The sequence below is a fragment of the Lampetra fluviatilis genome, chromosome 24 (genome assembly GCF_964198595.1).
Source record: "Lampetra fluviatilis chromosome 24, kcLamFluv1.1, whole genome shotgun sequence".
NCBI classification, from domain to species: Eukaryota; Metazoa; Chordata; class Hyperoartia; order Petromyzontiformes; family Petromyzontidae; genus Lampetra; species Lampetra fluviatilis.
The window spans coordinates 10951799-10975007 of NC_136298.1; the positions used below are offsets into that span (position 1 = coordinate 10951799).

At 47.8% G+C, this 23209-nt stretch overlaps 1 protein-coding gene across 1 annotated transcript in view; it reads left to right on the forward strand.

Moving 5' to 3' along the window:
* IPO13 (importin 13) overlaps window positions 1-21067 on the forward strand; it is a 70898-nt gene extending 49831 nt beyond the window's left edge. Inside the window, exons 12-22 of the mRNA XM_078867678.1 lie at window positions 1775-1909; window positions 6632-6775; window positions 8746-8826; window positions 11927-12064; window positions 12468-12564; window positions 13989-14041; window positions 14527-14593; window positions 15172-15230; window positions 16006-16095; window positions 17005-17186; window positions 17475-21067. Of these exons, the coding sequence (XP_078723804.1) occupies window positions 1775-1909; window positions 6632-6775; window positions 8746-8826; window positions 11927-12064; window positions 12468-12564; window positions 13989-14041; window positions 14527-14593; window positions 15172-15230; window positions 16006-16095; window positions 17005-17186; window positions 17475-17571 (1143 nt within the window). The 3' untranslated portion in view covers window positions 17572-21067. The remainder of the gene's footprint in view (window positions 1-1774; window positions 1910-6631; window positions 6776-8745; window positions 8827-11926; window positions 12065-12467; window positions 12565-13988; window positions 14042-14526; window positions 14594-15171; window positions 15231-16005; window positions 16096-17004; window positions 17187-17474) is intronic.
* Window positions 21068-23209: the final 2142 nt, after the last annotated feature.

The following is a 23209-nucleotide window of genomic DNA, read 5'->3' on the forward strand; positions in this document are numbered from 1 at the left end:
CCCCCCCGCCGCCCGCTCCACATGTGGCAGAGCATGTGTACACCCCCTGCCCCCTCCAGAAGCAAAACGGAGCACTGAGCAAACTAAACTATCAAAACTATTTTTTATTTTACCAGGTAGGGCCCACTGAGTTCTAATATAGCTCTTTTTCAGAAGCGACCTGGCCACAATTTACGGCTGAACGAAGTGGCTTATCATGTTGACATTAATATCAGCCAAATACACTCTAAATGCATGTTTTTAAATGCAGCACAACTCGCATGCTAAAGCGCTCCTCGAGAAAAGGCACTCCAGCTTTGGGATGTCTCTTGTTGGGTGTCTGTTGGGGAGTTTTGGGGGCAATTGTTTTTTGCTGGAATGGTTTGTGTAATTGGATTTTTTGTTCTTCCCAAAATGGCACTCCACCTGCTATTGGCATCATGTCGTGGGAGGTGTTACGATACGTTGGGAAACTCGGCAGCTATCAGCGCATCACCCTGTGTCGGGAGAATGACCTTGAAGATGACATCACCGAACTGTGTCCGAGGTCTCTTCATTAGTTCTCTGTATCCACACTCGGGGCGTATATTTTATATGCCCGGCAAAGAGTGCTCCTAGCATGTCAATCGAACCTTCGAGCTGGAATTTGGCCAATTTAAATGAAAACCCACTTTTTATTGTGTAGTCATTGGTGACCGGGCTGAGACCATCAACTGACAATACTTGAAAACTAATTTTAATCATCTGTGTTTCTGTTCGGGTTCAAACCCAGGATCTCTCAGCGTTGCCGGCTCAACCCTGTGAGCTGACCCACACTTCCTTTCGTTCAGCTTAAATCATCGCTAAAATATTTGCGTAATAGTTTGTGACTGTGCAGTCATGGGCAGCGGTTGTGGCGGTGCTCAGCATATGATGAGCATGTTTAACAAAACACTCAATGCATTTGTGAAAGACCATGTATCGGGCATTGTGCTTCCTAACAGCAAATGTCCCATTGTCTACGAGGCCAAGTTAGGAATTTTTGTTACTTTGCATGCGTGTGTACCAGCAGTAGTGTACCGGTTAGGGCACTGAGCTACGACCCGACTCGAGTTTGATTCCCTCTCAAGGCCAACACCAGTGACGAGTATCTGAATCGGTCCTGGGCCTCCCCTAGGTCACCTCAAATGGGTACCTGGTGTTATCTAAACATCGCTACAAAGGAGACAAAGGCATCCGGGCGTGGTGCTGGCCACCCACCCTCTTGTGTGTCGTGCCGACCTTCATGGGTGCTCGCTAACAGCACTTGCCCCAACTGTCTGTTAAGGCTATGCGGAGGATCTTTGTCTTTGCCTTGCTCTTTATATATTGGTTGGGTGTCACAGTGGTTATTACACTGCACTACGAACATGACTACCTTGGTTAGCTTATCCAGCCACAGATAATATTTGTGGTAAGGAGTGTCTGAACCTGTCCTACAACTGCACTCCCAGAAGGCCGTGCGGGGTGTGGTGAAAAAACTTGCGATTTTGTGTAGAGAGAGATATGGGAAGCAGGCATTATTTTGTCAAACGCTCCCGATTGGCTTGGCTTTGGTGCCAGCCACCCACCCCCTCGCGTGCTGTGCCCGACCTTCATGGGTGCTCGCTAACAGCATTTCCCCCAACAGTTTGTTAAGGTTGTGGGGAGGGGGCCGTCTATGTTTTTGTGCGTATATGTGCACTGTGTTTCCCCCCCCCCCCACATACGACCGCGTTGTGCAAAACTGCCAGTTCCGTACGTTGAGAACGCGCTGTGGTGTGCGCGGGGCCCACAGAGCAGCCAATGCATGTGGCTAATGCAGGCCCTGGGGCTGATGCTGTCCCCACTGCCCGTCGCCGAGATCCTGGGGCACCTGCAGTCGCTGCTCACCCCGCACATCCAGCAGCTGGAGAGCCTGGCCGAGCAACCGGTGAGTGTCCCCCCCCCCCCCCCCCCTCACAACCGACCGGCGACAGAAAGCGCCACGCTTCGAGGGACCCCTCCCGTAGTTACCGTGGTAGCAACGAGCGCACAGAGTTTCCGCCCAGGACCTCCCTCCTGGCTCCCATCCCGCTCCCGTTCTTCCTTCCCTGCCCTGTCCGCCTGTCCCCCCACCACCGCTCCTCGTCAACCCTCCCCGCCGACCGCAAAAAGCGTGAATGAAATAGTTTTTGTTGGCGTGTTGTCGCCTTATCTTCCTTTTCAGGGGTCACGTATTCGGCTGAAGACTTGCTGTTCAGGTTAATGATCCGAAAAGGGGCTAGGGTTTTTTCCCCCCCAATTTATTCCTTTACCCTGCTGTGTTGTATAATGTACGCAGGGCTGTGGGTGTAATGGGGGAGCAGGAGGCAGCTGATGCGGTGAGACGTGGGGTAGCAGATGTGCTTTTCCGATGAGATTCATTAGCGAGTTGTTTGTAATTTCGCTCGCTCTCTTCACTGCAGTCGCTGGCTAATGCGGTTTTAGGACCATTTTCTCCGCACGGGGCATAAAGCGAATTGCAGACGGCACAAGCGTAGCATTATCTTCGTCGTTACAATTATTGTTAAGAAATATAATGGTACGCCAACTGGGTTATATACGCAAATATGTGCCGTGGATGCGCGATAGCATTGCCATGTCGGCAGATGTAAAGCTGGCTGCTGACGGAGCCGATGCTCATCGTTCTAGGCCATGATGAGTGCTCACGGCGGTAATTGGCATCGTGTCATGCAGCCGTGTTTCACGTTACGTTAAGCAACGCTTGCGGATGGTGCAAATAGCCCCAATTTTCTCGATGGGCCCAGTGACATTGACAGTCCCTGCCTGTCGCATGGCCCCTTTGATCGCCCTTCGCCAGCTCTTCGCAGCGAGTGCATTCACAACCTTTACATAATTCATTTGGCTGTGAATATGGAACAGCTGTACCGCCGCGCAGGGTGTTGAATCAGGGGGTGGTGGTAGCCAAGAAAAAGCTTCCAACTGAGGAGGGTTTACATTTTTTTAATGTTTCTAAATCAGGATCAAATGAGTGTTGTACGGCGGTGCTGATGGTGGCGGCCGACCGTATAAAATGGATCCCGCTTGCGCTCTTTATGTAAAGCCTGCGGGAAGCGTGCCATTGGCCCTGGCCGGCGATGGTGAGGCCTCCCTTAAGATTACGGCCGACTGCGCTGGAGAGGAAATCCTGTGTCGAATTGGACTGGACAGCTTCCACTGGCGTTCAGCTGCGGAGCCTTAAAGGCGGTGTGGTGCGTGCCCCTACGTAGAAAAATGAAACCATTTACTCCTCGCTCTCAAGCCGTACTGACAGGCTGACATGTCTTAAGCCAGTCCTTAATGTTGGTGGCATTGAGAGGGCGTCTGCCACGCTACTTTGTGCCTACAAGGCTCGGCAGGTGCTGTGAAGGTAACCCGCGAAGGGGATAATTTATCTGTCGCCTTAGCGAGGGTGCGCTCGTGCATCCCGTCAAAAAGAGGCGGCTGTCAGGATTTTTATTGCGGTGATGCACAGCCAGAGGCCGGACCGGCACGGGGTCACCATTGTAGCCCGTCTGCTCCGACCCGGCCCACAGTCCGCGCTCTGCGTTTTAACTCCCATCTCGTTTTTGCCGGCGGGCAAGTGGCATTGTCGACCCCTGGATCTCTCCAGTACGCTTAGGACGAATTACCGTGCCCCGAGTCAATCCCCCTCCACCCCCACCCCCCTCCCCCATCCCGCATCTACCCCTCCCTCCTTCCGACGTAAATTCTGTAAGCTCGTCAGATTGGTAATTATGGATGAAGCCCGTATGGCTCGTGCGGGGTATGCCTGTGAGGCTGCCGAGACAACCGATGAACGCAAGGCTGCTGTGCTAATCGGCTGCGATGGAGAGGTTATAAACAAACGAAAAATTATTCATCGCTTTGCCCGGAATCACCATCTGGCGCATGACGTTTTTGCATAATGCACAAATATATATTTGCATTATATAATTCCTAAATCAAATCTGCTGCAAATAAATCGATGTATGTGCACACACACATCGATGTATCCGAAGCATAAAATGCGCTTAATGTTTTTGTTAATTAACTGTTCATGCTAATCCAGCCTCAGAGGCCGCAGCCAGCAAATGTACAGTGTGATCCATTAGGACCACAATGCTTCCGCTGATGAGAGTAAAGATAATGACATTTGCTTTGCATGACCAGATGGATGAAATCGGTGGTCTCTCAAAAAAAAAAACACAGACCCATCCATTTCCAGACTAACAATACGGGTGAAAAACAACGCCGCACATTTTCCACTTATTGACATATTTCGGAGACGTTATTGTGCAAAACACACTTGAAATTTTGAAAGCCTTTTCGAGCATCGGATTTTTAACTATAACAGCAGCAGGTGTGCAATTAGGGGAAAATAATAATCATGAAATCTATTTTTTTGGCCTAAGCGAGACCCCGCTTCCCCAAGCATGCCTTCGCCTTTTGCGTGCCTGCCGCCATTTCGTCTTTACTTTGCTTCATCCGCGCCCCACCGGACCTTCCTCTTAAGTTTCCTCCTCCGCTACGTGCTTTCGTTTTTTTTCTTTTCACGACTACCCTCAGCGTCTTTGGTTGCAATTGAACCCTTTGAGGTACTTCGATGTGAAAGTCGCTTTATAAAATGGAGGTTGTTCTTATTATTACAGTTGTATTAGACCACGCCGTTGCATCACCGGACGCGATGCTTGTCAGGTGTCGGGGCGGTTAGCTCGTTGCGCGCGCGGAAATATTCCGAGCGCAGAAGTCGCCCAATGCCCACGGTTAGGTGAAACGCCCAGAATTGCCGTTTCTTATGTCCAACTGGGAAGTAAAACTCTTTCCGATGTCTTTGTACGATAGGAATGACTATGTTTCATCGAAAAAAATTCAAATGTATATAATAAGAATGCACATTAAGTAGAACATATTGAAAGAGTTTTCACCTTCCAAAGGAGCAAATGTAATTCCGCTAATATGTATCTACATATCCACAAGGAGCTGGGTGTTAGAAGTAATAATAAAACATCTGCCTTGTAATTTTGCCTGTCTGCTGCTTGCAGCGAATTGTGGTCCCAGAGCACAATGTAAACCGTGACACCTGCAATTCCCTTATTGCGGCCGTATAGTATAATTACCACCGCATCACACTTGATCGCGAGATGCCACGTGAAGCTGAACTTCCATACGCGGAGCCTGAGAGACGTTTACCACTGACACCAGGGCTCGCACGGTTTTTATTTTATCGACGTCTGTTGCGAAGCGGTTTGGCAAGCTGCAGCGGATAATGGGTTAAAAGCGTAATAATGGCGCTAGCGGCGGACTCGTGCGCTCGCTCGAATTTGTGCAGCCCTCCGCGGGTGGTCACACAAGCTCGCCAGGAAATGTAATTGAAATAGTATTAGCAGACGTCCTCCATGCCGTCCTTCCCGCGTTCCTCTTGCACACCTGCATCTCTCTCCGTCCTTGCCGAATGCATTCCTAGAGCTTGCTCTGCCCCATGGTCTCCCCTGCCCCATGCCTCCCCCCCCCGTCAAAGAAAGGATCAATGTTCCACACTTGGTGACACGTGACGGATTCGTGCATGCCTCGGGAAAAATCAAATATGTACCTGTGTGCGGAGGTGCTTTTTTATTTTTATATACACATAAATGTTTGGCAAATGCTTGCAAAAATGCACTGCCCGGCATCATGATACATTAACCCGCGTGACCGTTATTGTAGAATGGCAACAGAAACTCGAATGTGCGGAGCATGATGGATGACCAAATTTGACCCTGCGTTTTCACATTGCCTGGAGCGTGTGAGCTCTCTAACGGTGGGGTTTTTTTTTTAGTATAATAGAAACAGAGCGTAATTGCGCGATGTTTCAATGCATCATCCCGTAACCTAAACGAGCTCGATCGGACGCACACCTTCTGAGCGCGTCTTGAGTGAGTGTGTACCGCACAATCGGGTTTCACCCGTGCCGAGACTGTGTGCCTGCAAACAGAATCGAGACATGTCGCTGTTAACCGTGCGATGTTCACGCACATCGCAGTGAATGCCATGCCGCCATTACATTTGATTCCACCTTGCTTCATGTTAGAGATCCTTGGCATACCTCCTGCTGCTTGGGAATGGTTTTAACACATTTTCTTTCCCCCCCTTCCCACCCCACAATAATGATTGCCCCATTATTTGAATTATTTGTTCCCTTGGTGCTCATTTAGTATTTTGACAGTTTGTTGATTCACTTATTTCGTTCATAGTTTCTGCTGTTTGTGTGCGTGTGTTTTTTGGCATCACGTAAGTATATCGTTTGTTTATTATATTCAAGTATTTGTTAAGCCTGCTTTCAGTAGCGTGTAATTTTTTTTCCTTTCGTAGAGTTAATATTGCATTGTATTTTAAAGTGGTTATTTCTTTTGTATTTATAATCATTTAAAATACCACTGGCATTATTTTTGCGAAGTGACTCGTTTTCTTTAAAGTGTTTGCAAAATGATTTAAATTTTCTACATTTAGTCATTTTTGAGTGACAAGGTTTTCCCTGCATTGATTGACGGTTAGTTTTTTAACTTGGTTTAATTGATTTGTCTGCACTGAAACACTTATTTGAGTTGCTCATGTTTCTCTTTGGTTTTTTTCTTTCCCCTCTCATGCTTTTGTTTTTTATGACCTTCCCTTGCAGCCAAACCCATCCAGTAAGCTAGCAATCATACATATTTTGGGTCTCTTGTCCAATTTGTTTACCACCTTGGATATCAGTCGCCTTGACTCCGAGCGCGACGGGACCGAGGCCAAGCGTAAGCCGGCCGGTGATGGACCCAATCCAGTAAGTACGGCGTTGGGAAACCTGTGGGGATTTTTGCTTTTCTCGCTCATGCTGCGCGGCGGGCAGGCGGGCGGGCGGGTGGACCGCTAGGAGAGAATGGACGGGCGGACGGGCGGACGGGCACTGAGAGATGCCAGCAAGTTGGCAAAGCGGAGCGTACCTGAGGGATTAGAAAGAGTTGTGGGAAAAGGGGGGGGGGGTGGTGGTGGGCGTTGGAAGGGAGTAAAGGTGAGGATACGTGCTGTCAACATCACTCTGAAATTCGCCAAACGGATCGGAGGTGAACGCCGGTGATTAATTGGTTGGGCATAGCCTGCAAAGGCTGTGCGGTCAGCCTTGCAAGCCCTACAGCCTGAACACAGCTCTTATGGTTTTTAATTACAAAATTATATTTTTCAAGAAATCCACAACTAAATTAAAGTTGGAATTGTCGAAGGAAGGGTGGGGGGGAAACGTTAACCACAAAAATCCATTCCAGCACATCACAAATTGTCTCCACTGCCTCCAGGGTGTGATGACGAGGGCAGTGCTGCGACACCTCGGCACCTCGTGCCACCTGAGCCTCGAGGTCGCCGCCGGGTCGGGAATCGGGCGGGAAGGGAGGGAAGGGAAAGCCACCTCGTTTCACTCGCACTGCCCTCAAATTTGGCTGATCGTCGTGCCAGCAAGGGCCCTCTCCCCACTCCTCTGCCCGGGCCGCCCCCACCCTCCCCCCCCCAAAACCCATCCGCCCCCGACTGTTGTCACTCGAGAGCAGCGCAGCAGCGCGAGCGCCCGCGTGGACGAAGATGTTTTTCGCCGCAGTGACGCGAAACCCAAATCTGTACGATCATTGTCGCGCCATCCTCTCCTTTCCCTCCAGAAGGTCTATCAATTGGGGTGGGGCAGGGGGGGTGGCTCGGGGTGTCTGGACCTATGAGGAGGAGGAAGGTTGATGTCGCCCTGGAGGTGGGGGGGTCAGTGGTATGGAAAGTGAGCAGCGCTCGCGATGTTGATTGGACAGCCCTGCGGTGCATTTGTGTGACAACGGAGCCATCCTTTACCTCCGCTACCATTCCCATTGTCTTTGTGTGCACACACGCGCACACACGCGAGCGCACGTGCACGCGCGCACGCACCCTTTGGCTCATTAACACATCTCACAGGTAATGGGCCTTGTTCAAAATTTGACGCGTCAATTTGGGTCTTTTGTAAGTCTCCGTGGGATTGCCATAACCATCTTACTTTAATTGTTAAGCAAAAGAAGCTGGTGAATTCGAGTTGACGGGTTCACGTACAGCACCAGCGAGGAGGGACACGTGTGACCACCGGGGGTGGTAGAGAAGGTGTTACAGTTCCCAAAAAAAAGCCCACCTTATAAATGCAGAGTTCCTCAGGGCAACTACTTCTAAAGCAGCTGTTTTGTATTCATGCCGGCAGCACGGGCTTCATTAAGAGTCTTTTGAAAAACCTAATTTCAATTTTGTCGATTTATTCAAGCATTATAAAGTGGATGTCTCCTAGAAAAGCTGAGTAAATCAAAATGACCCCCTTTTTCAAAATGCCAAGAGTGTTAATTATTCACTCTTAATTGCTTTACCACCATATAAAATATTATAATCACGAAACAATTTACAACCAAAGCAGTTAAGGTTTAAAGGCCGCTGTGAAATATCCTCTTAGTGCCGTGCAACGTGAAAATGGGAGCTCGAATGCCGGCGTTTTTATGGCTTTGCATGAAGCCCCTCGATGTTGTCCACCCCACTGGGGCTCCACATCACTCGATTGAGCCGTGGCGTCACGTTATGGGGCTGACATTGCTCCTCACCGTTGCCATTATTTTCAGTTTGACCGTTTTTAAACCACAAATCGGACCTTCAAGGCAACCCCCCCAGTGCGGCCCCGGGACAGGTGCTGCTGTGCCGCTGACGCGCGGCGTGCGGTAAAGCGCCGGCCTTCCTTGCTGTCTGTGCGTGCGCGCGCCATTGCAGGTGGTCGTAGTGCTCCAGCAGGTGTTCCAGCTGGTGCAGAAGCTGCTCGCGAAGTGGATCAATGACAGCCACGTGGTGGAGGTGAGCGAATCTGGTTAAGGTCTGACCCCGGGGTGGACATTGGTCGGGCACCGGGCTCTCGCGGTGCTGATGTGGCATGGCTGGTGCTCTCGAAACATCGTCGGTACCAGGATGTGAATTCCGCTCTGCTTTCACCAAGGCCGCAGAGCCGTCCTCAGTGGAGGAAGCTGCCAAAACAGCTTTACCCGTCGCCCTTGTTAGTGGTTCATGAGTGAGAATAGGGTTGTTGGTAAGACTCTCGGTCACTTGCCTGTTTAAACGTTTAAAAAAATATAAAAAACACCCCAATGTTCGTTATTGAGGCGAGGGAGCGCTGCTATTGCTCAGCTGCGGGCCTCCGCTGTCGACTTGGCCGGCGAGGCTCGGCGAAGCGAAGTCACTCTTCATTAGTGCTTGCGGTGGCAGCGCGCGCCGGCCTGATGGATGATAAGGAGTTGGGGCAGGTAAGTAAGCGGCGCGGCGGCCGTGCCGTGAGTGGCCTGATTGCACTGCGGGGAACGGGCCCACGGTGCACACGGATCAATCTCAGCGGCGGCGCAGGAGACGCGGCGCTTGCGTTCGCCCTTTGCGGCGGTGAGGCAATGTTGCAGGGGTCTGTCGTTGCTGTTTTTCTACTTGTCGATTTGCGAGCAGTTTCTTTTATAATTTAAACATTTCCTCTGATCTGGTGTTGCAGGAACGGGAATTATAAACAAACTATTGCAGGTGACTGGGTGGCTCGGGTCAGATCAAAGAGCTCTCATTGCTGAGAATCCTGGGTTCGAATCTGGATTTTAGCCACCCGCGAATCGACTCGGTTCTTCAAACCGTACCAAGTTGCTGGTGTCGGCCTAGTAATCATTGACTGGACACAACAAAAAATATATTACAAATATTTTTCACTCTTTCATCATCAGTCACGCTCAATCCACTGGTAGATAAAGGCCTTTCCAAGCCACCACGATCTCTCAAGGTCCTGCGATGTGTAACAATCCACCCAACACGTACAGTGATAATGGTTTTCGTTCTCTCGTTCATTCTTTTTGGCTGATTTCCAGTTCCTAGAATTACAAATATCTTTCACTCTACAATCATATCTCGATAGCAGGGTGTATGGGAAAGTGCCGCACTCATGTGTGGATAACAAAAGGTCACTTGAAGGGATCTCGAAAGTCGATTTGCAACTACGGACCATTGCCAAACACATGTGGTTGCATTGTTGTTTCAAGAGCTCGAAATATATTTTTGTCCACATGGCATGATTCTAAAATCGGTTTGTGTGCAGGTGCTAAGTGGATTATTACATTTCAGGATTGTGAGAAGAAGTGGTGGCTCTGAGAGGCATTCATCCAGCAGTAAATTGACAATGATGATTACACGATGTTCATAGCACAATTGGAATAAGAAAGGGAAAGGAAACATCCATGCCTCCCCTTTCCCTAACGTTTGGCAGATGTAGGGTGTAGCCTTGTCCAGGGCATAGCAGAGTGCATCTGAGTGGTACTTGATGTTCCCTAACACCTAAGGGTGACAACTCCACTGTTAACATTCCGACAGTTGCATCGTGCCCGGCTCAGTGCGAGGGAAATCCACGAGTAGCTTGTGGAGTTTGGATGCGAATGCATGCCTCCTACGTACGTGTGTGTGTGTGTTTCGTGAATGGGAGGTAGGCCTGATTAAAAATAATAATCATAATCTGCTTCCAAACACGAATTAGTGTTACCGAACAAATTCCTCCCACGTTTGAGGAATTGTGATTTAAACAGCAGTTTCATTACGCAAGCCGTCCCACAAGACAACAACACATTGTTTGCGTAATTGCTACATTATACTTCCATTACATATCGTTAAGTCTGTTGTGGAAGGTCCAGTATACGTAACTATCTTGAACATGAAACATAAGAACCAAGTTCAATGATGCAAAACAAAAGGTACAACTAAGACATGGTTTCCATCACTCCTGAGATGTTAAGCTTGAATTTCTTATTGTATCCTAAACATCTCTTCTCGGCCGAGCTACCAAACATACTTTCAATATCGTATGTAATTTCCTTACCTATTAAGTTGCCACAGGTATTTTTACTTAAATATTTATTGCCTCTTCTTTCCTAACTTAATTCCCATCGTGCTATCGGTGCGGAGCAACGACAGAAAGCGTCCGCCCGAAAGCCACGCAGAATGATGCATCGGTCTCACACTTTAGAGAATGCCCCGCAGAAAAACGTATCAACGAACTGCGGAGATTTTCTTTGTTACACGGCAACGAGCGCACGAAAGAGCCTGTACGTCTAGGCGGGGAGAGATCGGTGTCTGTTGCAGTTAAAAATAATATAAGAAAAAGTGAGAAAATAACAAAATCACAAACAATTTGAACTTTTAAATAAGTAAAAAAATTACACATTTGTCAATAAAACTGTGCCTTAAAAGGAATAAACTCCTTTAAGAAATATTTTTTAAAACAACGGTTTTATTAACAATTTCGTTTAACTCACGGTCGAGAAGTACATCAATGATGCGGCGCCTGCTCCCACATCAACGCTGACTTGAATTAATTGATGACTTCCGTAATTGGTTCACACGGAGCAGGCGATTCGAGAGTTTAGGGACCGCGGTGTTTTTCCCCTCCACAAATATATATATAAATAATAAGGCGCCCGTACAAAATCTAAATTGCTTTAAAGTAGCGTATTAATTGATTATTTGATGCCGATTTTGATACAGGCATGCATTGTCACCGGATCTGAGTGCGTGTGCAAATTTTTGAATTGATTCGACAACAGCAAGTAGACTCAATTTAGATTACAAGATTTGACCACGACACAGGAGTCAAGTTAAGTAAAACTGTTGAAAAATATATAATAGCTGACATTTCAGTAAATGGGCCTTTTCTACAGCACGTAATATGCTTCTCATTTTAGGTACTCCATGAAGGGTTATTTCCTGAAACGTCGCCTATTATTTGTTTTTCCCTCTGAAGGCAGTGTTATTGATAAATGTGTTTTATTTATTTGCCCCCGTGCACCACTCCCAACGCAGCAGCCTCGCCCCTAATATCTTTGATTGAAAACGTATCACCTCGCAAAACCGCTCGCGCTCACGCGGCGCCCCTCCGTCTCCGCAGGCCGTGTGCACGGTGTTCATCAAGTCGGTGAAGACGCTGCTCGACGACTTTGGACCCATGATCCCCCAGCTGTCGGAGATGCTGGGCCAGATGTACAGCACCGTCCCGCAGGCCTCCGCGCTGGAGCTCACGCGAGAGGTCAGACGCCGCCGCTGCCTCGCCGCCAAATTGCCCGTCACGGCTAAAGAACGGGGGTCCGGGACCGCGCCTAATGAGCCGAACTTGGCCGCCCCCGAAGGCGGCCGGCGTGTGGGCACCAACTGACGCTCGGCCGACCCCTTCGTGCTTTGCCTTGGGGACGTTTACAGACACCTGAATGATATTTCTTCTGATTCGATCGCATCTCGTTGGATTCTGCGCTTGTTCTATTAAATATGCATCTGTTTTTTTTGTTGTTGTTGTTGCTTTAACTGTGACCGTGCTTGCTTGGCGATGGTGAAATTTCCTTGCGTGCGCAGTTAAACCGTTTTGGCTCGGGAGCGTTGTCCACTTGCTGGATGAAGCAGATGGTGGTTTTGTGTTTGCCTTTTCCCCCGCACAGCTGGTGCTCATCTTCTGCAAGGACATTGTCTACTACCCAACTGTGAAGGCTCTGTTCCTGCACATGGCTGCCTGCACTCTCACGATATTCCACAGAGGTTCGTGCTCCCCGGTATAACGATGCCTCTCGCATTTGAGAAAGCCTGAGAATGGATCATCAAATTTTGAGACACCGTCTCTGAGAATGCCCTTTATTCAGAGGAGCCTCACTGGGTTTCAAGACTCATTTTCAGCGGGCTTCTGGAGCGTTAGGCCTGTATCTGGAAACTGGAGCACCTGGAGAAAACCCCCTGCTTTCAAGGGGCTGCCACTCAAATTCCTGTGCAGATAGATTTAATCTGCAGATGGTGTTTCGCACCGTGCGTAGCCAACCGTGCTAATCAGAGGTGCGGGGGAAGGACAACAATTAATCTAATCCAACGAATCAACTGTGGGCTGATTCCATTGCCGTGTCCTCTTTTTCTGGTCGCCTCACAACTTCATCTTGTGTTTATTTCTAGTGACTTGCTTTACTTCTCTCTATTTTGCATTCCTGTCGTTATTTGTTGTAACTCGCTGACCCACCCTGACTGGGCATCTGTGAAAAAGCACTTTGTCACTTAACGGATTCCTCCAGGATAAATAAAGATTCTGATTCTATGCCCACAACGCCTGGTATTCACTCAAGGTCACCCTTCCAAATATTAGCCAGACTCAAATCTGCTTAGCTTCTGAGATACCAAGGAGACTGGTAATTATCCAATACAACCCCTCCAGTATTGATACCCTCAGTGATGGGCATCTGTTAGTCCCCTCTCTTTGAGTATCCTTGTGAGCTGAGCCAGAAGATGAAGGTTTTTGTTGCTTTTCCCTGCAGCGCACGTAATCAGCGTTGGCTTACAGGCACACCAAACAGATGACAAGTGGAGTCAAAATTGTGGCGATCAGAAGCACCTGTCAGAGTTATCTCTTGAAGGTCTGAGGGGGGGTGCCACTTTGGTTCCAAGATGCATCGCTCTGCTGCGATAGGATTTTCCAAAATAAAAGCAATATTTGGTCCGTGTCCTAATGTGAATAAACAATGTTAATTAAATTGTGAAAAGTAATATTGCACACATGTAACAACAACCTTATCAAACACATCTTAGGCTCATTATTATGTACACCCATGTGGTTTGGTATTTTATGTGATTTTAATGATCTCGTTTAAATAGTCTATTTTCTTATTTTGTTTCATCCGAGTGGAACTGATGAGAATTTTAGAAGTGATGCGCGTTTGCCGCCAATCTGAGGCTTTCGTTAAAAATACCGTGGCTCGTGGTGTGTTTGGGTGTTCCACCATCTCCTAAAGTTGCCGCTACCACCTAATTAAACTGTCAATGCAAAAGGTTATTTTGGGGCCTATTAAAATGTAAATCGGCAAAACGTTAAACACGTGCATTACCTCGCAGCGCCGATGCATCGAGCCGAAGTGCGCGAGTTTGGGGGGGGAGCGACACACTATTAATAATGTGCCTTGCGAACAATCACTCGTTTGTGCCAGGTCCCCGGGATCATCCGGATATCGTGGACTCCTTCATGCAGCTTCTTTCGCAGGTACCAACGTGGCCGTGCATCATACGTGTTTGTCTTCCCCCTCGCTCGTCTCTCGCTTTAACCGCAATGGTCACAGGGTATGCCACCCGCGTCACCACGGCCGGCTCTCCTCGTTTGCCTGATCCTTCTCGGTGTTTGTCCAGTCTTGTTACTGACTTGTACGCGGTCATTCGGAATGGGACTAGGATCTTGCACCGAGTTATTTTTAGCAACATTTTTGCCACCCTCCCAATGTCGTTCTCACCATTATCAACTGCCAACGATCAATTCATGAAGGCCTTCACCGTCTCCCACGATTCTGCGATGCAGCAAATCCGCAAAGCACCCTGCACACCGGGCTGATTTCATCACTCCCATCTCCTCGGTTGGATGTCCTCCCAGACGCATCACCTTGTTACTAATCGTCCAGCGTGTTAAGCCAGAAACCAGCTGTTTGAACGTGACGTTGTGCACACAATCACCCGGGATACATCTGCTTTGTTTAGGCCCTAAGGAAAAAACCAGATGTGGTGGTGGCAGACAACTGCGACATCAAAGCACTGTTCCAGTGTGGTGAGTACAGCCATGCCTAATCACAGCCATGAAGGGGAGGTCCCATGTTTATACCCACCAACCTCGCTTCCAGTTTCAGTTGTTTGTATTTTTAACTCATTGAAGCACAACAGTGTGCTTTGTTAAGCTCGTAATATCGAGTCGTTTGTGTAAGAATCAACGCTGTTCAATTCGTATATGTTGTACGTAATGCATTCATGTTAGCCCTGCAACCACACAGTGGCCGCTACTTTCACAGCAGTGTCAAATTATTTATTTATTATTTAATAAAATATAATCATGAAAATTCATGGAAGAACCTGGGTGCTGAATCGTAACAGTATAAAAGCATAGAAAGAGCACGCGGTGCGCTGTACGAACGTCAGCACCGGGAAGACAAAGATGGCCCAGACATTGCACAGTTCTATCTCCCACTATGCCCTTATGTGCTCACTATGGCCTTAATAGGTGCTTTCTAACAGCAGACCGTAAGTCTTTGAGACTCGGCATCCTCGTCTTTGTTGCATGTTTGTGAACGCGCGCAGGCACGTGCTATGAAATATTCACTGTCTGACTAATACTTCTCATTTCCTATTCAGGTCTCATTTCCCTCAAGTTCCCTGAGGGTCCCACTGTGAAATCGGCCTGTGGATTTTTTGTAAGTAGGCCCATGCAGGCTTTTGGGTATTATGTCTACTGAATGTTTGTAGAGCCTCACTGTTTTTGAAATACAGAAAGGAATGGAAGTACAGCATCATGCCGTCAGATTAATTCAGAGGAAAGGATTTAAATGTAAACTAAACTTAATCTTAAAGTTAGATTTCACAAACTTTGCTTGACCGTGGTTGCAATGTGTGCTATTAATCTGATGGTTATGACATCTGGTTGAAAAGAACATTTTAAATGTTGTGCAGAGTACACGCGGTACTAAAATATTAAAGTGTTACTCGCAGCTATGTAAACGTCTGCATTAAATGGTGCGTAATACTTTTTCTTAACATGTAAAAAAAACGAAAAAGGAATGAAAAGATATTCCGAATGCATTGGCTTTATAAACAAATCCCGTAGTTCAACTATGCATTGGGAATCGTGCATGTAAAAAACATGTCACTGCACATAGCTGTGTGCAAGGCAGCTTGTTTATTTCAAACAAATGTGTGTACAGGGAAGAAATTCTCGTGAATAATTGATAAGTCTTTTTTCACACGTTCCAAAAGCCTCCAGCTGCACTGGGACAAAATAAATTTGACTGTTTATATGCCAAAATGTACACACCAGGCAACGGCATCTGCTGCCTCCCGAGCAGAAGCCGGTCTAGTGTTTTTCGACGTATCGGCGCCTCTGTCGGAGTCGAGTACGGCTGTGAGGGCCATGGGATGCGGTGGGGGTTGACGCGTTTCCGCGCGTGCTGATGCCTGTGTGCTGCGCCGCAGACGGAGCTGCTGCCACACTGCGCCACCGTATCGGCCATCGGGCAGGTGGTGCACGAGAACGGGCGCCTCCTGCTGCAGACGGTGCTGGAGGTACGCGACGGCTTGTGAGACGCACCGCTTCCCGCTGTGCATCTCGGCACCACAGCCTCTCCACTTTTGCAAAGGAGTGAATCACGTGATGCTTTTGGCCAGCCGCAATTGGTCAAAAAAAGCCTATACAAAGGGGCTGCTGGGACAAAGACTGGCATTGCCTCAAACCCCTGAGGAAGGTAGCGAGGTGTTACAGCCCGTGCCGAAACAAGCCGATAATAAGCGAATTTGAGAACTACATTTTTTGCAACTGCGGTACCCAGAAGTACGCTTTATCGATTGCTGTTGAATTGTTGATGTCTGACATTTTTCTTATCACTCGAGACGCAAAAATAACATGAGGATGAGCAATACAACAATACTCGGCTAAACGTTGTCTGCTTTCTGGTTTGCAAGGAAAAGTTTTTTTGAGATTGTGTGAGCTGACCTGCAGGGCAGACTAAGCACATTCAATGGGGTAATTCGTTGGTTGTAATTGCTCACTCTAGACACCTATGAATGGATGGCTTACAAAAGTGATTAATTGACAGGTTCCTGTCTCGCTCTTATTGCTTTGCAGTGGTGACATGGCACTGAGAGTGCCACCGAAGTGATCGTACTGTAGAGGAAAAAAATAATTTTCTCGTGGTGCTACTTAGCTTTTATTTTAACTTGAAAAAAAATGTCCTGGCTTCGCAAATGAGATGTCGGCTGCAGGGTATATTAATTTTATTGTCACAACATTATTCGCAGATGCCGAGACAGAGGTGGTGGGATTTTTGGCGCTTATGTAATGATGAAATCATGCCCTGTGGCTGTGTTGTGAATTCGGAAAATGAAATTAATTAACAAAACCCATGGCATTGCAGAGGTAGTGACTTTGGCCGCAACTGCTCGCCGCTGTTGTTGTGCTGCTGCCATGTGCCACAGGCGATTGGCGGCCAGGCTCCCCGTAACCTCATGGACAACTTCGCGGAGGTGCTGTTCTGTGTGAACAAGCACTGCTTCGCGTACCTGCCCCTGTGGCTCAAGGAAGCCATGGCGCGACCCGACTTCCCATCCTCGCGTGTCACGCATGAGCAGAAGGACATCTTTGGGCAGCAGATTCTAAGGTGAACCGACCGTTGCCAGACCCCCCCCCCCCACTTCCCCCACCACCCCCACTTTCCCTGCTGCCATCACATCAACGATGCTTCAAGGGAACCAGCCTCGGTCCTCCTGACCCCGTGCTGATAATTTCATTTCTGAAAATATGGCTTTTAATTATTTGGCTGTGCACAAGAAAAAGTTTAAGAATATAATTGTCCCACCACACCCTGGGTTTCCACTCCTTTTTGCCCTGTACCGGTGGTAACTCTTTACCAAAGCAGATTATTGTACTCCTTTTTTTTTTTTTGCAGGGAGAGAGTGAACAAAAGGAAGGTGAAGGAGATGGTGAAGGAGTTCACTCTCCTGTGCCGGGGCCTGCATGGCACGGAGTACGCGGCAGAGTACTGAAGCGTCGGGGGCGGTGCTTCCCGGGCGTATGCCTGCACCACGCCACCATCGCCAAGGGACGTCCTTAACTCAAACCATGGGCATTTGCCTCTTCCCAGCGTTCCTGCCCCCCATATTGTACAGTTGCACACTTGCACACCTCCCGCCATTTGTTTTTTTCTATAACGTGCTTTTATTTGAGCCTCTTTCAGCAGTTCCGCTTTGCAAGGCGTCTGTAAAACGTGTTTTGTAAATGTAAACCGATTTTGAAAACTTTGAAAACACACGGCAATTTTTGTGTAAATTTTTGAGGACATACTGTAAAAGTTGCACGCTAACAAGAGACAGTCCTGTTTACCTTTGTCATTGTTTTCGATCGCTAAGCCCACACAAACAGGGTATATTTATGGAAAATTGTGTCTGGCAGGTTAATTGTAGCAACAAATAAGTTCAAGATTGCACAATAATACGGTCAGTCTGGCATCAACTACAGAGAGGATACGTCTTGGTATATTCAGCTGTGCTACTTATAAAATACGGTATCTCTTCATTGATGCTTCAGTGGGCTGTGTGTCTGTCAAATGCTGTGTACAATACTGAGCACTCAAATGGCATTTATCGACATTTCGGCTGCTGTCTGGGAGAGTGGTGTCAAGCGTTTTAGTAAACCCCGTAGACAATCGTCTGCCCACACACTATGCTGCTTTTAGTACAAAGACGCAGCTGCTAATGGGTGCAGTTTGTGGCATCCTGCGCACACGTGCGTTCACTACCCGCTTGGTTCCCTGTTGTAGGAACAGGAAAAAAACGCCCTCACACTTTAGCCTCATTTGCCACGTTTCTAAGTAAATGCAGACAGTGCAAGATAAAAAATACAATTTTTAATTGAAATTCTCCCATTGTGTAAGTGGTTGTTACTTATCAAGCATGGCAGCAGCAGCAGGCCATGGACTATCCACTGCTGGATAAAGGCCTTTGTTTTTTGGCATCGCTCGCGTTCTCACGATGCAACAAACCGTCTGGCTCCTGCACACGAGCTGATGTTACTGCTCCGTCTCTGAGACGGTCTTCCTCTCGAGCATGTTCGCTCCTTTGGCTACCAGTCATCCTCGTCAGTCTCAAACATCGGCCATCATCCCTCCTATCGATGCCCTGCCAAGCCCACTTTTTAAAGAATTGTTGTGATGTCTATAACTTGCATATATTCTCTAATCAGTATGCTCCTTTTCTTAAAATATAACTCCAAGCATGCCCCTCTCGACGCTACTTTGCACAATTTTTAAGCCTTTCCATTTTCATCGTCAGTGTTTGTTTCCTATCCATGTATCATGACGGGTAATATGCAAGATCGTTAACAGAAAATCGAAGTCGGTAAGCAGCAGAATATAGATTTAACTTTAAGCAACAGATCTAAAATTCCCCCCAACAATTGTCTGACATCATTACAAGAATTCATACTCTTAGTTCTTACGGTAAAGTCACGTAGGTAAAAAAATGAAATTAAAATTTATAAAAATAAAACAATAAAATCACGACGTTTCGGAGGCAACACAAGTCTCCGTCATCAGGTGGGACCGTCACAGCCAGATTAGCTGCATACTAAGCCAGATTAGCTGCAAATCTAGAATCATTACAAGACTATGAAAATATGAATTATCTTAGGTTTGGTGATACCATATATATTAAAACAAAAAGTTAATGGATATTAATTTTGCAGCAAATTATTAAAGAATGTAAGAATGCAACGTTCAGCTTAAGATGAATTTAAGTGAAACATTTTATTAACGTAGAGTAAAATTGCTGAGCAATTATTATTTGGAGGGACACATGGGAAAAAACCCCATTAGAGTACAGTATGTGTACCCTTCGAAATAATTTATGGTAGACTGATCAAAATGATGAAAGGTACAAAGTTTGAGTAATTTCTTTTACCTGAACTGTATTTTTCGCAATACAACTTTGCCCAAGAAAGTTATCAATCGGTGCATGTTACTTGCTATGATATGGTAGTTTTACCATAATATACACCGTATATATTAAAAAAAGTAGGCTGCAAAATACACATTTCTTGTGTGCAGATTTATTAACGGTTGGTTCGTGCAGGAGGATGCCATACTAAGCGAGTCCCTTGCCGTTGTAAACAACTTATCGATGCTGCCAAACTAGATAATTGTGACGTTTTAATGCTCATTTGCGTTATAGTTTATGTTACAAAGGAGAGGCACTATTTATGAATGTCCTTTAAAGGGTTCCTACATTTTACTTGTCTGGAAAGATGTTTTTTTTTTCTTCTTATGACGTTCGCCTACACGTTTCAATTCCAATGGAACCGGATCGTGTCTGACGACCGCCTTTAAACTCCGGGCTTAACGCAAGTGACAGTGGCCCAGAGTTTGTGTAAATCTAGTGCTGGCACACCCACGCGAACAGTTTGATCAAAATAAAGTGGCGTTGAAACATTTCGACGATGATTATCTCGGAAATAAAACTGCTTTCTAATGGGATGTAGGATTCAGCTAATGGGGGGGGGGGGGGGTATTTGAATCCTGGATAAAAATGGGCGACGGCAGGATGCACCGTGGCAAAACTCGTGCCTCACCGCAAAAAGGAACTGGATGGTTTCCACTCCTGACTCGGGTACCTTTCAGTGCGGAGTCTGTATAAGAATATAGATTTAACTTTAAGCAACAGATCCCCCCACGTTCTGCATGGGTTTCCTCCGTGTTCTCCGGTTTCATCCCATAGTTTAAAAAAAAACATACAATGTAACTGGTATTGGCCAAACATCCCAAATGTTGAAAAATTACCTGCAAATTATTAAAATTAGGATTACACGTAACAACGTTGCCCCGCCTACTATTAAAATTTGGCAGGACCCTGGTAAAAAAAGTTGAGGTTCAGTGAGGCTTTACTTGGGTAAAAAACACAAGCGAAGCGAAAATCATGTGAGAGCTCAATGATACTCAAAATAACTTTTTTTAAAGGCAGATGTAGGTCATGTATTGTTTTGAGATCATAGCCTTTTTTAAATGGAGGTATATGTCCAAATTTACAGAAGTCATCTACCCAACTAGGGTTGCTACCTCAGAGGTACAAAACACCGGGAAATTTCATGGAAAGAATGCCTAACGATACCGAAAGAGTGGAAATATTACACATATATGGAAATATAACGTATTGTGGGAAGACTTGCAGAATTTCCCAGGACAGCTACCTCGAAAAATAGGACGACCCTGGGAAAAAAACAGGATTAAGTAGCAACCCTAATTCCAACACTTTGCAAGTGCAGAGGGGTGTTTTTTTGTCGGATCGTGAAGAGTTTAACCTGCAGAGGCAAAGCGATCGTGAAGCCGGCTTCGGAGGCTGACTTTACTTGATGTTTTCTCCCCCCCCCCCCCTTTCTTGAAGAGCTGGCTGGAAAGGGTCCACCTCTTTGATGGGCACGTGGTTTTATGTATATCGCAGAGCACTGATGATGTGCGTGTATTTATTGAAGTCTACAGAATAAAGGCTGAAGTGGTGGTTTGCCCCCCCTTTGTCGCATCCTTTCTCTCTCTCTGTGTCACGCTGCGAAGGCCCTTCCGCGTGACGAGCGCGCCCTCTGCCGTGCGACGTCAGGGTGGTCGACTCGTTTAAATTTGAAATTCGCCAAGCGAATAAGTCGCCAGATAGACCATCGAGAGTAGTCACAAATGTCCTCGACAATTGACATATTTTTCACAAGAAGTTTTTGGGTTTGATCGCGTAAATGTGTCGTTAAACCCGCCACCACCCGGCACTGACAATTAGTAAGGTGTGCCACGTAAACAAAACATGACAATTCGTTGCTATTTGGTTGTGTTTGATAGCGGTTTTAACGACATTTACGCGACCGAAACCCAAAAGGCCTCCGTGTTAAATTTACATCTCATTACACATACAAAAGCTGGGTGGGGCGGGGTGGGGAGGGGCTGGGTGGGGAGGGGCTGGGTGGGGAGGGGCTGGGTGGGGAGGGGCTGGGTGGGGAGGGGCTGGGTGGGGAGGGGCTGGGTGGGGAGGGGCTGGGTGGGGAGGGGCTGGGTGGGGAGGGGCTGGGTGGGGAGGGGCTGGGTGGGGAGGGGCTGGTCATCCCGTGGTGCCCTTTTAAAACTCAACTTTTAACCTACACACTACATTATACACGACACGATACACTACACTTTTACAGGTAGGAACAACAGGTTCCACACTGCCCACCAGGGATTATTTGTCTGTCTGTCGTGCACGAATGCGCTGTTCAACCAAGCTCCTCCCTGCCCACTCTGAAGGAACGTGTAACATTTGGCAGAGGTGGGACAAAGTCATTGTTATGCAAGTCCAAGTCGAGTCGCAAGTCATCAAATTCATGACTCGAGTCTGACTCGAGTCCAAGTCACATGACTCGAGTCCACATCTCATAGGTGGGACAAAGTCATTGTTATGCAAGTCCAAGTCGAGTCGCAAGTCATCAAATTCATGACTCGAGTCTGACTCGAGTCCAAGTCACATGACTCGAGTCCACACCTCTGACATTTGGTACGGCGGTGTAGACATGCAGCCAAGGTCGTTTAATCGATTCTGAAGCCCTTTATAACATGCATCCATCACAAGTTTTAGACTCGAGGTTTTTGAGATACATATGGTTGCATGTTGTTTAATAACTTGACCCCTGCAGCCATTAATGGTCGCTACATTTACCGAAATGTATTTTAAAAGTCATCACTTGTGACTGTAAATCGTGAAAATGCAGTTATGCGATGAGAATGTATCTACTGCGTATGCGTATGGTGAGCGTAAGGATCAATTTTAATAACTTCATCCCTCCAAGAGTCCATCACACCAATTACTCCAGACAGACATTTGGAATCGACTCAACATCTTGTTTTATTTTACCAGGTAAGGTCCACTGAGTTATATATTTTACTGGTAGGAACCTCCTGGTTACACCAGCCCACAAGGGATTATTGTATCCGTCCGTCGTGCAGGGAGGGGCTGGGTGGGGAGGGAGGGGCATGTGGGGAGGAGCTGGGTGGGGAGCGTGGGGAGGGGCTGGGTGGGGAGCGTGGGGAGGGGCTGGGTGGGGAGGGGCCGGTGTGGGAAGGGTGGGAGGGGCTGGGTGGGGAGGGAGGGGCTGGGTGGGAAGGGTGGGGAGGGGCTGGGTGGGAAGGGTGGGAGGGGCTGGGTGAAGAGGGGCTGGGTGGGGAGGGAGGGGCTGGGTGGGAAGGGTGGGGTGGGGCTGGGAGGGGCTGAGTGGGGAGGGGCAGGTGGGGCAGGGTGGGGAGGGGCTGGGTGGGAAGGTTGGGGAGGGGCTGAGTGGGGAGGGCGGGGTTGGGTGGGAAGGGTGGGGCTGGGTGGGGCTGGGTGGGGAGGGGTTGGTCACCCCGTGGTGCCCTTATAAAACTCAACGTTTAACCTACTCACGCCGGCTTGTGCCCGCCCTCACAGTCGGCCATATTTGCGGAATACACCACGCCGCCGTTGACCCTGGCCAGTGACCGAACAACCCAACGTCCCTACCAGCTCCCTCCGCAGGACAATGTGATCACTAATTCGAGTGAAAGCTTCCTCCTCATCATCATCATCTTCATCACAATCGCGGTCGCCCCGGGTAACCGCCCCGTGGCCTGCCGGGAAATCACCCCCCCCCCTACGTGACGTCACG